Raw genomic sequence first — 16,701 nt, 5'->3', positions numbered from 1 at the left:
TGAAATATACTATCTATCAAACTCTATGTATTGTTATCTTTTACTTGTGAATTTGTTCATGTTACCATCCAATAGGATTTCATGTAAGTAAATTTAATCAAATAAATCACTTCAAATATATACAAACTTGATGGATGCTTTTGTCTTTGTTGTAACGTTTTCTGTAGTAGCTGATAAGACAGTATGACGTTATTATATCTGCCTTTGTTAAAAAGAGAAACAGAAGTGCTGGGCACTTTGTAAAATATTGTGCCAAAACAGAAAATAGTTTCCACAAAAGAATATCAGTAATATTACGTTTGTAACAACTTCTCAACCATACAAAAGGACAAAGGGGGTTACTTGATATAGTTAAAGGCTTTTCTAGGGCTATTTTCCCTTTTAAACTTAAGAAAATGATAAGTTTGGTCAATTTGGTACATGTAGGTCACCGATTCGTGGCTAGCTTCAATGCTAGCGAATCGTCTGCTATCTTTACCAGTCTCGAAACATGATGAAGTAACTTCTGCTCTGATTGGTGCTCCAGTGTCAATCCACAGTCCCAGGACAGTTTCTAACCAATCACACGCGTGCTAATAACTACGTCGTCTGCCATGGTCGTCTGCTAATCTAAGCGCAATTTTTCAATATTCTGGAGCCATGTTGAACTGAAGTTGACTGTCAGACGGTATGTTTACGTCTACATTTTCCAATTTTCATCGACTTAAACTTTATCAAAGGTTTATCTGACTTAATCTAGCATTGATTTCGTAGACTGACAAAAGTACCTCGTCAGAAATGTAACAGTTAATGTCAACATTTTGGAATGTGGGAGGGGGGCAGAAAGAAGTTACTGTTTCGTTCAACAACTTTAACCGTTTGGACACGTTTTTAAGGTGGAAAGAGACTTAAAAAAGATCGTATAAACTATTAGGTTAGTATGTAGATAAAATCTAATGACCGTTGAAAATTATTTGGTTACTTTGCTCCTTGCTTTTTTGCACAGTTGTTTTCGTGTGTGTGTGTGTGTGTTTTCGCACACAAACACCGCATCCTGAAAAAGTTCTCTTTTTTATACTATATAGATTTTTTCCTCTCTCCCAAAATATATAACTCAGTAACGTTATCAGAAATGTTAACCACACAGTTCAAACAATTAAGGAACCATGTCATGTACACAGTATCGGTCTTCTCTCATTGATAATTCAACACACTCAGGCCCCAAATTGAGCGACTTATCTTTATAAGTCATATGAAAACTGAACAGAATACAAAAAGTGTTTTGTATTCTGTTCAGTTCTCATATAATAAAGATAAGTTGACTTGTTAGTTATAACTCATATAAGGTTATCATAATAAGCAAATGTAGTCTTGGTAAATTACACTGTCTTGTACTAGTTGTAGAACAAATTGGTTTTGATGTTGTTCTACTTCTAGACAAAATATTTCTTTTGATAGTAGTAATGTCATTAGAAAAAATTATTTTGTGACATGAACTTTAATAAGGGTCTGCATGATCTTTTCCATAAGGTGTAGGCAGGCTCTTTTAATTTTGTGTGATTCGTGGGGAAGGTATTTTATTTCAAGTAATTCGTAGGGAGGGGGCAAAAATTTAGAGAGAGACAAAATCGGCTGCCACCAACTCTTCATCTGGTCTCTGGTGCACGATCCCACCATGGCTCATGTTACAGCCTGAGGATTTTTGGTATTTAAGATCAATTTTTTCCAGTATTGGTGCAATTTAGAGTCATCAGTATTCCTTAATTCAGCGTAAAGGGTTGTTGGCCTTCCTGAATTTAACATAAAGTGTAATCAGGACCCCCCATGCAGACCCTCTTTAATGAAGTCTTGGTATATAATTCGTAATTTTGATAATACATGTACTATGTTCTGTCTCTTTTCAGTGCTAGAGCAACCTTTACTGAATAATTGTCTTTGAATGTTTCCAGAAAAGAAATAAAAGTTCTCCAGACAGCACAAGTCTTCAAGAAAATTCAGCAACATGATTTACAGGTTTGTATCAAAAATATCAAAATTAGGAAATAATGACAATTCTTGGTGACAGGTTAATCATTGAAAATATACTTTTTTTCGGGAAGTTGCATTCTTCTAGCTATCTTTCAGAGAAAACTAAGAACTTCATCTTAATATTATATTCATAATCCAATTCTTGACTTAAGATTAATCTGCCAGGTTACATAAATCCGCCACTTAGAAAAAGCAGTGGGTTTGAGAGATCTCTAGTGCAGCACCCCACAGATATGCACAGTTTAGATATACAGGAGTGCATTATACTGGGGACATTGGGTTGGAAACCAAAAAGTGTATCTTTTCAGGGTGGTGGAAATTTGTACCCTGGTGGAATTATGTTAGTAGATGTTAGGTAGAAGGAAAACGGATCTAAATTCTTCAAAAAAGGCTACCAACTTTTCTTAAACAAGAAGATGGCCTGAAATTTTGAACAGAATTAATTCAACATAAATACGTGTAGTACCTACACATCTATATATGGGCTGTAGGGCTTCCACCCAATGCAGTATTTCTTAGCAGTGGTGACAGGAGAAAATTCAGAGCTGACAAAATTTACGGGTTCAATCCATGCCCGAAATTGGTTCCTTGCTATGTCAGATCAACAGGTGTATATCATCATGTATGGTCACTGGGACCACGAGGGGGGAGGTGTCTTAATGACTGGAACAATGCATGTTCTGTTGGTTTTTTTATCTCCGTGAAAATGGAGGTATCGTTTTCAATTTTGTTTGTTTGTCATGGCGTGTGTTCAAGTTTATCCCTGCTGTCCCGGGTCCAAGTTTGTTCCTGGGCTGAGTTGAAACCAAAAGGTTCCGGTTCGGAATTTCAATTGACTGTACACTTAAAGTGCCCCTAAAACAAGACGCAAATCATACTCATAGGTTTTCTCTGTAGTTTTGGCTCCAGATTTTTCGGCTATCGCTATAGCAGTGTGTAATCTTTTATATTTCTTGAAAAAATTCCGATCTTCAAGGGAGAAGTAAAAGTTTAAGATAGCACTTAACCAAAGTCTAAATATATACAATGTACACGTATATGTGCAAGGTACATTTGCCTAGAACATTTTAAGACTTGTTTTTTGATACTCAAGTTACGATCCAAAGTAGACAGAGTAACTACTAAAATTTCAGGCAGTCCCAGCTGTCTTCTTAGAGCAGCTGTTGTCTGTGTCACACCGTAGAGTAGATAAATGAACTTGAAGTAAACTCAAGTTCAAGAAGTTCAGGGGATGCATGTATGGTTTGTTTGGATGGCTGACCAGCATTCCAACTTATATATAGATCTGGTGAAATATGCAGCTGTGATTTGGTATTGATTGGAAAAGTGCCATCGGTGATACGGAGGTTAGACTGTGCATGAAATTAGGCTATATATCCTGCGGTGGTGTCAGGCATTTATATCCTGTGGAACTCTACAAGGAGAGTTGTACCTTTTGTGTATAGGAGATTCTGTGTGAGGATGTGTAGTTTACAGTGCAATAATAAGGATGGGTTGCACCAGGGGTTACGGTTCCGTTCGGCCGTGCAGAGCATGGAGAGGATGGTACTTAACAGCCTGGACAGGCGCCAGGTCTGTCGTATGCGCTATAGGTAAGACTGCAGAATGTAGAAAACTAATATATTTTTCTAGTATTACTGTAGAGGTGTAGTGAGCTGGAATTAACTCCCGCTGGATGTATTTATCGCCTGTGCAATCTTTGAAGCTGCTGTGATGGAGCACGAGAGTTGTTTGTGACCTTAACCTCCAAATCCTATCTCATGTTATGGATAACGACTACAATTAAGGACAATGATTTTGGTATTTGATGAACAAATGAATTTTTGCCGTATCTATATTGTTGACCTGACTTTGCTCTTTATGTACACACCATGAAGGTGCTGAAGGTACATATAATTGCTAGAGGTGACATATCAATGGATATTCCTTCAGGCATAAACGCCCAAGCAGATATCTTGTTTTCTTCAAATGCCTTCAGTTGAAACACACATATGAGTGTTATTAGATTTTGATGTCAGGGATACCTGAAAACAGGCCTGTTGCCTGAGTGTATTTTCCCTGTATGAATAGATAAATGAAAATGAGTTGACTGGCATGCAGTAGCTAAACTATGTATTAAACGCTATATGAAAGCTAAAAGGACAAAACATCACTTCTGTTCTTGCAGATATGTTTTATGAGATACACTAATTAGAGGAACTTTGAGAGCTCACATACATGTAGATAGCTGTCAAGCAATAGATGAACACTACAATATGATAGAAATATATTAACTGTAAAACATTTGATACATCAACTTTTTCTCCCACACAGAAATCTAGGGAGGTCTGGTCTAAGGGTGTCTTGTCTTGGACTGGGTAAGTATTTTTGCACTATGAAAGCCACTTAGTTTAAATGAGTAATAAACAAAAAGAAATACATGTACTACAGTATTTCAAAACGTGAAGGAGAATATATATTGATATATTTGTTATTAGAATGAATGGAGACAATATGCATGACTGTGATGAAATAGGAGCATTTTGATTAGATGTGAGAGTTGAAAGGAGATATCATGAAGGAAGGTCTGTTTGCACTGTATTCTGTGTCCTACAGTACATGTATATGTGGTAGGAACATTGAGTTCTATATTTTATGGCTTTAAAAGTTGTTTTCAACATGATTTACAGGAACATGGGTGACATTTGGAGGACAAGTAACAGATGAGGTTTGTTGTGCTCTGTGTAATATTACATTCTGTTGCTCTCTGGACCACACATTTTCCACATTCAATTGATTCTATTTTCAACGGAAGGCAATTTTTGGCAATGTTTGAGTGTTGCAAATTTGGGTAAACAACACTACAGTGCAAATTTGTTGCTCTTTCATGGTCAAAAGTATGATTTGTGTTTTCTCTTTTTAACTGCATCCCTTCATGGTAAGATTCTCATTATTTTCCTACAAAGTTAGGCTTGAGCTTCAATGATACAAAGATGAGAGTTTCTGTTTGTTTTTTTCCTGATACATTTGTATGTCATAACTTTTGATTATTTGTTGCAGATGGCTGAAGAACTTATGACTTTAGCCTATGAGAATGGTGTGAACCTGTTTGACACTGCCGAGGTATATGCAGCTGGCAAGTAAGTACATATACACGATTACACATAGTCAGTTTTTATTGCAGTTGGAAGATATATATGTCTGTGTTCATGAACATGTGCTACTTGCTAATTGACTATTCTCACTTCTCGTATTGTAGTATTGAAGTATTCACTGATTCAGTATCAAGTATCAAGACTTAAGTGTGATATTAAATCAAGGTATTTTCTCTTCAATACAGAGCAGAAATCACACTTGGGAACATTATCAAGAAAAAAGGATGGAGGTATGTATGAAATTAATTGTTATGCCTTACTTATGCAGATGTGAGTGAAAGGATAATGCCTTTTTGTTTATGAACTAGTGTTTACATAATATAATATACCTTTTCATTAAGTATCATGCATGGAGTTATCATGCAGAACTTGTTGCTTATGATTTCTATGAATAAAGACATTCAGCCCTAAACCATCTTGTTTCTGCCATTTCAGGAGATCCAGTCTTGTCATCACAACAAAGATATTCTGGGGAGGAAGGTAAGCACTAAGCATGCTACCTTGAAGTCAGTCTATTAGCTGGCAGGGTGTCAGGGCGTCTTTTAGATGCCCTACACTAAGAAAACAAAGAAATCAGACGCCCTTCTTTTGCAGAGGACGCCCTGTTTCCCTGGTGTTTACATACACATTACATGTGCTCCAAACACACACTGCCACTAGACCTGGCCATTTTCCTCATACCAGACACTGGGACAACATGAAAATTGATTGACATGCAAAGCTACTGTGTAATTGTTAATCCATAGAGCCCATTGGGGAAGTCTGATCCCTTAGTTTTTGGACGCCCTGTCTATGAATCCTAGCCTGATTGCCAACAGGATAGCCTGACTAAATCACGCTCCTAGCGGCTGGCCCGACTGTCATCAACCTCTGCCAGAGAGTTTGTGAAACACAGGCTACTTACAGGAAAGCATGAGGAATAAATGGCGATTTTTCTGCAGAGCGGAGACAGAGCGAGGTCTGTCTAGAAAACACATCCTGGAGGGCCTGCAGGGTTCCCTACAGAGGCTGCAGCTGGACTATGTAGATGTGGTGTTCGCCAACAGACCAGACCCCAACACTCCTATGGAAGGTAGGGATGATTCTATTTTTTAATAGTTTGTCAATGAAAGTTAGACATTCAGGTAGTAAGATACATGATGTATGCCAAATAGCAGCTATACGCAAGCAGCTGGATATGATTTATGAAATGACCAGATCTAGACGTTCCAACCTACATTGTTTTTCTTTTATACAAATCCTGAATAAACTGTTACATACATGTACGCCAAATAGCACTTACTCATGACTAGCAACTGGACATGATTTTGGAAATAGTCAGACATTTCAAGTAGCATCCACTACTTTTCGGATGGCAATCTACAGTGTCAGTCTGATGGAGAGTAGTGGATGCCACTTGAAATGTCTGACTGTTTCCAAAATCATGTCCAGTTGCTTGTCATGGATGAGTAACTGCTATTTGGCATATGTAATAGTTTATTCAGGATTTTTATAAAAGAAAAATAATGTTGGTTGGAACATCTAACACTTGTTACTGAAGTTTTAAGCCTCATATTTCAGGGTTTTGCCAAATCTTGCTTTTATATTGATTTTGCATTATTAGTGAGATTACATGTACCTCTAAATATTACTAGCATGGTCAATTATGCACTAGTGACCACCTCTGCACAAAGGACACCTGACCATTATGGCTATTTTTTCAGTGGCCCTGAGTGACCACATATCTGCTGTTACCATTTTCTTCAATATTCTCTTGAGTGGTCATCAAAGATAGGTTTGACTGTATCTTTATTTGTGCCATAAGACGTGCAAGTGAATAGTAGCATGTTTTTGTTTCCTCAGAGACAGTGCGGGCATTCAGCTATGTTATTGGACGAGGCTGGGCCTTGTACTGGGGCACATCTAGATGGAGCCCCATGGAGATTATGGTCAGTATACATAAATGCTGAGTTGGATACAAACGGCTTGATATTCAATTCTGAAACAGGGTCAAGCGCAATCTTAAAACAGCTAGCACATTAGGCTATCACCATGAGCCCTGTGAAAGTTACAACTTTGATCAGATTGATTTTTTACACCTGCCTGCCTGTATGTACTACTGTCACTTTGTCATACATCTATGATTTGATAATGTACAAAATTTGATGTAACTGTACACTTTTCAAATAAGTAATTTTCATTGATTCTACTCACGAAATCAGTGCAGTGCATTTCTTTGAAGTGAATATGGTATAATAATATTATGTACATACATGTACAAGTCTAATTTTGAGTGAGTTTACATTGTACATTCAGGCAAAGAACTATCATGTCTCCCTATAGCCTCCTCTCTACTTTTCAGGAAGCGTACTCAGTAGCCAGACAGTTCAACCTCATCCCCCCTATAGCAGAGCAGGCAGAGTACCACCTCTTCCAGCGGGAGAAAGTCGAGGCACAGCTGCCAGAGCTATACGCCAAGATAGGTAAGCTTTTAGGGCACATACATCACAGTTACTACATGTACTTAGTGTACTCTCAATGGTCTAATAATGAGGGATCAAGATCTAAAGGTAAATAGATATAGGTAGGTAGGTTAGTCAACGTGCTTACGTGCAACGTGTTTACGTGCGACGTGCACCGTCGGGGTTATACCGCCCCTTGCGGGGTGACATACCCTTTCGTTGGGTGATACAAGACGGGGATGCGCCAGGTCTTCTGTCCGGGTGAATGGTGTAAATCACCGTATGGCTGATATGAGATGGAGGTTCGCCAGGCCTCCATCCGGGTGTGTTGTAGTGAATCACCAACTCCAGACAGAAGGATTTGGACCAAGAGGTCTAGGGTTCAATTCTTGGCACCAGACACTTGTCATGACTTTCCTAGATCCAACCAAGTGCACACAAGGGTGCCTGAGTTCAGTTGGTGTGATGGAGAGGGATGGGCTCAGCCTTCCAATCCATTCCAAAAACTTTGTATTTTCTTAGAACCATCATACAGTGGAACTTGTTATCACCAAGTATAGTTGGGGCGTCCTTACTAGATTTAAACATGCTTGCAGTTGGATTATGCAAGGATTAGGTGTAACAGGTCGTTCAGTATGATATAACCAGCTGCTGCTGCGCAACGTGCCTGCAAAGCTTGTATGTTCTGCCAAAGGGTGGTTATACTGGCTATATACACAGATACAGAATGATGCAGATACAGATTCTCACGCCTCCACATTAGGCACAATGGATAACAATCCATGGCGGCCTATAATAATATGGGACTTCCAGTACCCTTTAAAAAAACCTTTGAAAGTTCTTGATTTGAGGGTGTATGCTATAATGTCTAGTAGCTGTCTTTGAGAATGAGTTGTTCCTGTGTACTCAGGTGTTGGAGCTATGACATGGTCCCCGCTGGCCTGTGGAATAATCACAGGAAAGTATGACGACGGGGTGCCCATCTACTCCAGGGCTGCTCTCAAGGTAAGTCTGCTCTACAACGATCACACTGTTATAGATAACCTTAAAGTTTGTCCTTCTGCAAGAGATGTGTTGACAGTTTAGGAAGGGAAACTTGGACAGCCATAACTCGTGTGAAATCACAGTGCCAGTTGGCATCAATGCGGCCTTAAAGCAGCATGAAAACTTTAAGTTTCAGTGCGGCAGTGAGCAGGTGTTTCACTAGGGTGCCTCAAGGTTGAGGGTAAGTTCTTCTTCTTTTGGGGTTTTGAGACTACCAACGTCAACTTTCTGAATAATCTGTAGCCTATACCGACTGTAAGGTTTGGACCATACTACATCCCATATATTCTATTATTACTCTTGTATTAGGTAGATTAACCTCATGGAACTGTAGTTATGTACCAGTAGATGCCATTTGTTCCTGGTTCAATTGTTGTGCAGTAAAGTTATTATCTCTTGCAGGGCTATGGTTGGCTGAAGGATAAAATTCTGAGTGAAGATGGGAGAAGACAGCAGGCCAAACTGAGAGAAGTACAGATCATAGCCGACAAACTCAACTGCACACTGCCACAACTCGCTATTGGTAAGGGACATAGAGAATTCTTACGAATTATCATTATGTTTAGCCATACCTAGTATGGCTCAACATATTGTTTTTACTCATGTTTCTTCTCCTTCTTCTTCTTCTTCTTCTCCTGTCAAATCTTCAAATCGATTCCTCTCTGTCATTTTTTGACCAAATGACCTGAAATTTGGTACAAAGGTAGTTTAGGCGAATACCCATACAGGATTTTTAAATTGTTCCGATATTGACCTTGAAAATGATTTTATTGAGGTTTTTCTGACCAAAAACGTACATTTCGGCCTCCTGTGCTCTGGAAATACATCCAAATGACCTGAAATTTGCTATGGGGGTACATTGAACAAATATTCAGAGAACCCCATTTGCACTTTCGGCAAACATTACTTCAAAATACGATTTTGCAGGGTATTTTGAGGAGAACATTGGGTATTTTCCTCATATGACCTATAGGTCATTGACCCCTATTGCACCTGGACTGGCTGTGAGCCTTGCGACCACCCGATTGGCCAATTGAGTTAATTAAGTTGTCTTGCATTTCTGGAGCAGGTGTGCTACATTTGTAGTATTCATACCAAATGTGGTATGGGAATGCGCAGGACATGTGCTTACTATCTCTCCTTTGTTCACTATTTTTGAACAAAGATACACATCTCCAGTCAATTCCACGTCACCAAGAAGGTGTTTGTTGCCTTTTGTTGTAACATTTTCGAAACCTTTGCAACAACCTAACTGATATGAGTGAATGTTTAGAACAATTTCGAACCTTTGTTTGACTTTCGAAATATTTTCTACTGCGTTCCAGCATGTTAGAAACATTTAAATCGGCGGGTACAATATTGATATAAGTTTCGAAACTATCACAACACATAGATTCATCTTTTGTTCGTACAGTTTCGAACATTGGTTAAATGAGCCATACGAAAGCAATTTACACGTCCCTGCTAAGTAGCTGATAGCACCTAATGATAGACCAATAAAGACGCCCCACCGCGAGAAGCCTGGCAGGCGATCGTAGGTGTTTTGTTTACTTTCGCGGTATCAAAAATTTCCATATGAAGAACGCGGTTGGGTACTCCCAAAATCCTACTACGCCGGACAGAAAAGTTTCCATTAAATTTGTTAGAAATCTTGAATAGATCTAGTTTTCTATTGTTAAAAATCCGTTTCAAGGAAACACGACACACACCACGCTACCGGTACGGTACGGGGGTGTCGCCAGCCGAACAAATCCCCCGCCGCTCACGTTAACCCGCACCCGTTGTTTACGTTTGGAAGAGGTGAGCTGAGAAACACAACGCTCGTTCAAACCTTACTACCGTTGACTGTCACGCCCTTCGAAGCGGTAAACTACAGTCCGTAGATTTCTGTGTGTCCTTCAACAACTACAGATAATCGAAGACTCGTCACTGCATGGCTAGCACAACAAAACAACGAGCGCGCACATCTTATGTACTTATCGCCTCGGCAAAGTTTGGCGACAAGCTGGAAGTTTGCTTACGAGGAGGAAAGACCGGACATAAATATTTTACGTGATTATCGGGAAAACACCATGTTCCGTTGAACTGGGTGGTTAAACTGCAGTTTAGGAAATTTTATAACAGAAATAAAGTTAAATCAATGATTTTGTGAATGTTTATTTCAGCATTAGTTATTCCAGATATTTTCAAACTCCAAATTCTTCAACACAACACGGGAGATCGTTTCTCCTCAGACTGGCGCGCAACTCCTGACAAAATTGATTGATGATCTCTCTCTGCCGCCGACTTCATTCATGATCAAAGACATCAAAGGCGGGCGGAGGGCGGTGGGGAAACTTGAATATATAATGTGGCGAAGTTGTTGCACAAGGAATTCTCACGCTGAGGGGTACATGAAATAATGCTTGCAAAATAGACCTCTATGAATCGGGCCACATTCAGCAATGGTAGACGGATTCGGGGCATGCCGCGCAAAACACACGGTCTCACTGGGGACAGGCGTTTTGGTCCCGCACGTTGTCGCCGCTGCGCGATTGAAAGCACGCCGCTGTCTGTCTCGGACCAACACGCGTCTCCCGTGATGTGTAGCGTCCACCTAGTCTCCAACCAGACCCAATAGATTGCAAAGACCGTATCCAACTGGAAGAAGGAGCTTATAGTACAATCTAAGGTCTGGAACAAGTCGGTCTGAACAAAGGCTATTAACATCTAATTGTTACCTAATCAAACTGTGCTTCTGTAAGTGAGTTTATTACTCTCTGTCCGCACGGGCGTGCGGCGCCATGCCGGGCTGACACCTCCAGGCCGCGACTGAGAGGCCGTTCACTTGGGCAGGGCTGTACCGCGAATATTAAACTTCCCAGGAAAAATTAACTAAATGTTGCCAACAGAAAATACTTGGTCTCTTTTTCAAAATCAATCTGTTGCGAAGATCGCTACCAAAACTGCTTCAATCGTCACAAAATGCGATCAATTTTGACCAGTTACGTCGGAACTGTAAGGGCAATTCCCGCCATGTGGTCACGTGGAATCTTGTAGTTAATCTCTAGTAATAGTGGCTTGAACCCGAAACAGTAAACATTGTCTACGAATGTTTTTGTAAGAACGGTTTTCCATGATGCCACAAACATCGCCGATGGGTGAAAGAAACTGCTATTGTGAGAGCTTTTTACTAGGCTCAACCAAGGCGCGAACCTCCCACTGGGACGTGCGCGGGTGACTGGGCTTGGTCATAAAAAAGATTAGTACCCCGGACATTCGTACGGCTGTTAGCATTACAACGAGGAGGGGCAGCGGCACCTTTATTGAATAGAAATGGTCCGCCCTGTTTGAGTTGTAGCAGACCTTGGGTTGGCTATGAAAACTCCTTCTGCCTGTTGGATACGGTCTTTGCCAACCCGTAGGTCTGCTTGGAGACTAGCGTCCACCAGGCTTTCCTGCGTACGTACGGGCGTATGGATCGTAGAATTCGGCAAAAAAGGAATGATTAGGCCAGTAGAGTCAGTCCCCGGTAAGGTCAATGATTCGCCCGTTTGCGCTTGTAACGTTAAATGAACTTACCCTCTGGTGGCCAAACTTCACTGACAAACATTCTCCCTATTTTTATCATGAGCTTGCGTAGTTAGTCTGGTACTATTATGTGCCGGGAATGTTTATCTTAATCGCACGCCTTGGAAGGAAGTTCAACCATGATAAATGGTCGGCCTTTGTGAAAATTTGGAATCCCATGCTGTTGATTTTCGTGATTGAATCTGTAAGAAAATATATTTTCATGTCGTTCATGTTTTTGGGACGGACGCCGGGACGGGGTGAATTTTTTCTATCATAACATTTTCGTCCCGTCAGTAATGCAAATCGAATCGTGTTACACACGAGGCAAAACACTAAAAACGTGGGTCTAGTGGAGTGTTTTGGAGCGGGAAAATGCCGGATATTAGCGGTGCCGAACAGTGTACATCGTCGCGCGCGGGTGACGCTCCGTCAAAACAAATCCGCTGGTGGTCTAGCGCGGCCACCGAAAATAGACTGAAACACACAGGAGGACTTAGCACCTTCGTTTACGGGGCAATTGTGAAAATCTTTTGTTACAAATTGTTCGAACATTGAAACATTTAGATAGATGGTTTGAAACTGTTCTAAATAAAGAGATTTTTGTGCAGTTACGTTCGAAATGTTTCCAACATATGTTAAATAAGTTCAAACATGTTATAAGTTTCAATTCTTATTGTTTGAACAGTTTAGAACTATTGTGATTTAGACATTCTTTTAATCAAAATAGTTCAAACATATTACAAATATTATATTAAAACCCTCTCGGTGACTTGGAACTGACTCGTATTAAACCAAAATGATGCAAAATTTGACATGTGTCTGCCTTGGTCATGTACACAGGCCCTCATTTAAATGTTTGGCATACAGCCTTTCAAAACAATTTTTGAAATAAACAATTTTTTGTTTCGTTTTTTTCAACCCAAATGTATACTATTGAATCATGCATTCAAACAAAGGGGTGTCACATTTCTATATTTCACCCATACTATCGCTGCAATATGTTGTTTTTGGTAATTTCCTTCTTCTCCTGTCAAATCCTCATATATATCATTATGTATACTATGGAAAACTTAATTCTTTCCTGGGGTTAATTTTTTTTTGAACTGGGTTGATTATGCGCGAGAGTGTAATTTTGAGCGGATATTTGTCGACTGGTCTAGTTTACATAGAGATGGCACGGGATATCCCATTCTTGCAAGGGGAGGATTCTTTAATTATTTATTGCAATTTTGAGCTGGAGTGATTATGAAAAAGTCCATTTGTTAGCAGTAGTGTATTTGTTTATGTGGATATGGTTTTGGACTGGTCCATATTGTGTTGAGGTGCTACTGGAAGACTCCATTGCTGTATGGAGAGACTAATTGTTTTTAAACTCAATTTTGGACTGGGGTGATCCATTTTTTTAGTGGAAGTATTTTAGAATAGTCCATTGTTATTTTGGGACAGTCCATTTTTTGCATGGCGAGGAGTATGGCTAAACATGCTGTATTTGCTCGCAAATGTTGCCTTTCTAGTTTTGTCTTATATATCTATTAGGCTTTTCATTTGCGCCATGTTGGATTACAGCATATGTCCGTAAACAGTACTAAACACACAAAGATGCTATTGCTTAATCTAATTAACCACCAACATGGTGGCTGGGAGATTCAAATTATGATTGTTATGATGTCAATTAAAAGCCTGTTGCTAGTCACTATACACTGTACTACTTGTAGTATAGATACATGACATTGTATTTGGTCTTGAAAAATCAGTTTGGATTAAAAGTTTGCCACTACATATTAGTTATGGTACAAAACATACTGCTATAGCCTGAAAAAAAATCTATCAACGTAATTATCATATTTGCAGAATGTTGTGCCATAATGTGCAAAGGTACCACACATGTCAAGTGTCATTTCAGCAGGTTCTGATCTTATCAACTCTTGGGCCTAAAAATGCATGTTTTGTTGTCTGTTTTTTCCAGCCTGGTGTTTACGTAATGAGACCGTCAGTTCTGTTCTGCTTGGTGCCTCTTCTATAGAACAGCTGTATGAAAATATACAAGCTCTTCAGGTAAGCAGACTGCATTTATCTTACATTGTACTGGTAATAGACATATCTGCATGCTAAGATAAAACATGTGCCTAAACCTTAACCTTCTCCCTGCTGCCTAACTCTGTACTCAATAGGGGATTATGATAAAACATGTGCCTAAACCTTAACCTTCTCCCTGCTGCCTAACTCTGTAATCAATAGGGATTTAGGTGTCAAACGGCTACTTCAGTGTTCAAAAGGTTAAGCCCTTCACATTTCATTACTATGTTACCCTAAAGGTTTGGTAAATGCACAGGAAAATCAAAAGCTCCCCAGAAACAGAATACTAATATTCTACAGTACACTGACAGTCATCTTCGTCTCGAAGGACTACCAAGATGTTTCAGGTGTTGCTGTTCACCACCAAACTAGCATATAGATTTACATGAGATGAGTTCTGGGCTCTTATATATCAATATGAATAAGTCTGACCATGATGATCATTGTTTTGTTTTTCCTATGATGTTTCCGTGATCTCCATGCAGGTGGTTCAAAAGTTGACTCCTCAGATTCTGACAGAACTTGACGGCATCCTTGGAAACAAACCTTCCACCAAACGAGATCTGAAGTAACTCCTCAGCTACAGTCTGTCCGCTGAAAAGTACGGCCAGGATGACTCAATCTGGAGAAGACACCACTGGACATTCCAAGATAGAAAAAAACCTCATCATACTCTTCCAGAGGTGGTGTCATGTACAGTATATATAGCAATAGGCTTCTTTGTCTTACGCTGAGGATTGACTGTTCTTTAAACTTCTCACTACTCGTACATGTTCCGGTGCCAAACAGCTATCTTAGCAGGCTGATGGTCAAAAGAGGTGTCTTTGATAATGGCAAGGTTTTGCGTAAGCCAAACATTAATTTGAACAGTCGGATTATGTGACTTTTCTGGAATCACAATTCAACCATCAGTATAATAAAGACCCAAGATAACATTCTAAAAAATCTTGCATGCAACGGTCACCAAAACTTTTGGTCCCCTTTTTTAGATTGCTAGACACAAAGAAAATTGTAACTTGATATGATCACGGTGTCATTTGTTCCAGAATGGTAAGCAGTCACCACACTGTGTTATTATTACATTATGTTGATATTCTCAACCACTGATATTCTAGGTAAATGTGTAAAATGTGTATTACTGTGTTGTCAGTTCTTCTGTTTGTGTATGCAATATCCCCAGTAAGGATCGTAATATTCTCCATTGTGTAAACTTGGTTTTAAATGTATCATAATCTATATTTTGTACTGCCCACTACATGTAGTTGCTGATCTATGTGCCAGATTGTTAATCTCCAAGCAGATGTTGGGAGGCAAAATCATCATATTTTACTAGCTCCACATTTCCTTTACAGACTGCCTTGTAACATTTGCCTCCCAACATCTGCTTGGAGATTATGAAATTATATAATGAAGTAGGATGCCATAATGAGAAGAAATGTAGTCTCATCTTTATTTTTGTATTTTTGTACTCTTTTGCTCAAGCCAGGTCAAGTTAATATTCAATTCTAATATTGAATTTTTTGAAGTGTTACATGTGCTATGAAATGAAAAATAAGAAAATATGAAAGGTGTGGTTTTCATGTAAAAGTTTCCAGCTTTTTAAACATATTCCTCATGGCAATTTTTGTTATATTTTGAGTTGATGTTAGAAAATACCAATAAGCATCTTATTTCATGTTTTTGGTCAAAGCCATTTGTAACGTTATTTTCCCCCATTTGCTATGTCATGTTTTCCTGTTCTATGTATGTCACATGATTTGAATTTTGAGTTGTAAAAACTTAGATATTAAGATTTGCATGTTTTATAAGTTGTTTTGTTACTGTTTGGTTGTTTTCTTTGAGACAGAATGAATGAGTACAAATGCATTATCATTTTTGTTATTTTGTGTTGATTGAGGGAATAGTAACTTGTATGGAGACAACTGTCAACTTTTGTTTGTGCATGTATGTGTACGTGTGTGTTGTGTGTGTGTGCATGTACATGTACGTGTACATGTGTGTGCAAGTATGTGTGCATGTACCTGTGTGCAGGTACATGTGTGTGTGTGTGTGTATGCAGGTGTGTGTGTGCGCATGTGTTTAGTAGCTAATTTGTAGCTACTTTGCATAATTAATGACAATTTTTTATTAATCCGCTGCATTCCACTATAGGACTCTTTAACATGTGACATAGGTAACTGAGAAAGAGAGGAATATCGATGAATATCAATTATGCAAATCAATACCTAATTTGTATAATTGATAGCAAAATACTATAACTCCATAATGGTAAATGATTGGGAATTAATTCTTGCAGCATTTAGAAGTTAAGTAGACATTATTTAGACATAAATCATGCAAATGAGGGCCACATTTACATAGTTTATGAGGAAATGCTACAATAGCCTTCTTTGCTGAGGTAAGACTATAATACTTTGTCATTCATAGTGTTGAGTTGTTACGCTGTC

The 16,701-nt window shown here is 39.1% G+C and overlaps 1 protein-coding gene across 3 annotated transcripts; it reads left to right on the top strand.

Annotated features, from left to right (window-relative positions):
- The first annotated feature begins 555 nt into the window (after positions 1-555).
- Positions 556-14,888, top strand: LOC136443664 (voltage-gated potassium channel subunit beta-2-like). Of its 3 annotated transcripts, XM_066440985.1 has the most exons (14): positions 556-667; positions 1,929-1,992; positions 4,321-4,364; positions 4,677-4,714; positions 5,047-5,126; positions 5,327-5,371; positions 5,577-5,621; positions 6,083-6,213; positions 6,984-7,069; positions 7,483-7,603; positions 8,493-8,587; positions 9,029-9,149; positions 14,145-14,233; positions 14,740-14,887. In XM_066440985.1, the coding sequence occupies exons 2-14, from the start codon at positions 1,982-1,984 to the stop codon at positions 14,824-14,826; spliced, it is 993 nt and encodes a 330-aa protein (XP_066297082.1). In that variant the 5' UTR covers positions 556-667; positions 1,929-1,981; the 3' UTR covers positions 14,827-14,887. The 3 variants fall into 3 exon arrangements, with proteins under 3 accessions (XP_066297082.1, XP_066297083.1, XP_066297081.1); XM_066440986.1 differs by lacking the exon at positions 1,929-1,992 and having other exon boundaries at positions 616-667; positions 14,740-14,886; XM_066440984.1 differs by lacking the exons at positions 556-667; positions 1,929-1,992 and adding an exon at positions 3,467-3,599 and having other exon boundaries at positions 14,740-14,888.
- Positions 14,889-16,701: the final 1,813 nt, after the last annotated feature.

The sequence above is a fragment of the Branchiostoma lanceolatum genome, chromosome 10, assembly GCF_035083965.1.
Source record: "Branchiostoma lanceolatum isolate klBraLanc5 chromosome 10, klBraLanc5.hap2, whole genome shotgun sequence".
NCBI classification, from domain to species: domain Eukaryota; kingdom Metazoa; phylum Chordata; class Leptocardii; order Amphioxiformes; family Branchiostomatidae; genus Branchiostoma; species Branchiostoma lanceolatum.
The sequence above is the reverse complement of the archived record's forward strand: the minus strand, read 5'-3'. Positions and strand labels throughout refer to the sequence as shown.

Excerpts from the sequence above, each read along its gene's own strand:
- LOC136443664 (XM_066440984.1), top strand. The coding sequence starts at position 3,469 with ATGTGTAGTTTACAGTGCAATAATAAGGATGGGTTGCACCAGGGGTTA. Across the intron at positions 6,214-6,983 it reads CCCCAACACTCCTATGGAAG|AGACAGTGCGGGCATTCAGC; the intron begins GTAGGGATGATT and ends TTGTTTCCTCAG. Across the intron at positions 9,150-14,144 it reads ACTGCCACAACTCGCTATTG|CCTGGTGTTTACGTAATGAG; the intron begins GTAAGGGACATA and ends TGTTTTTTCCAG.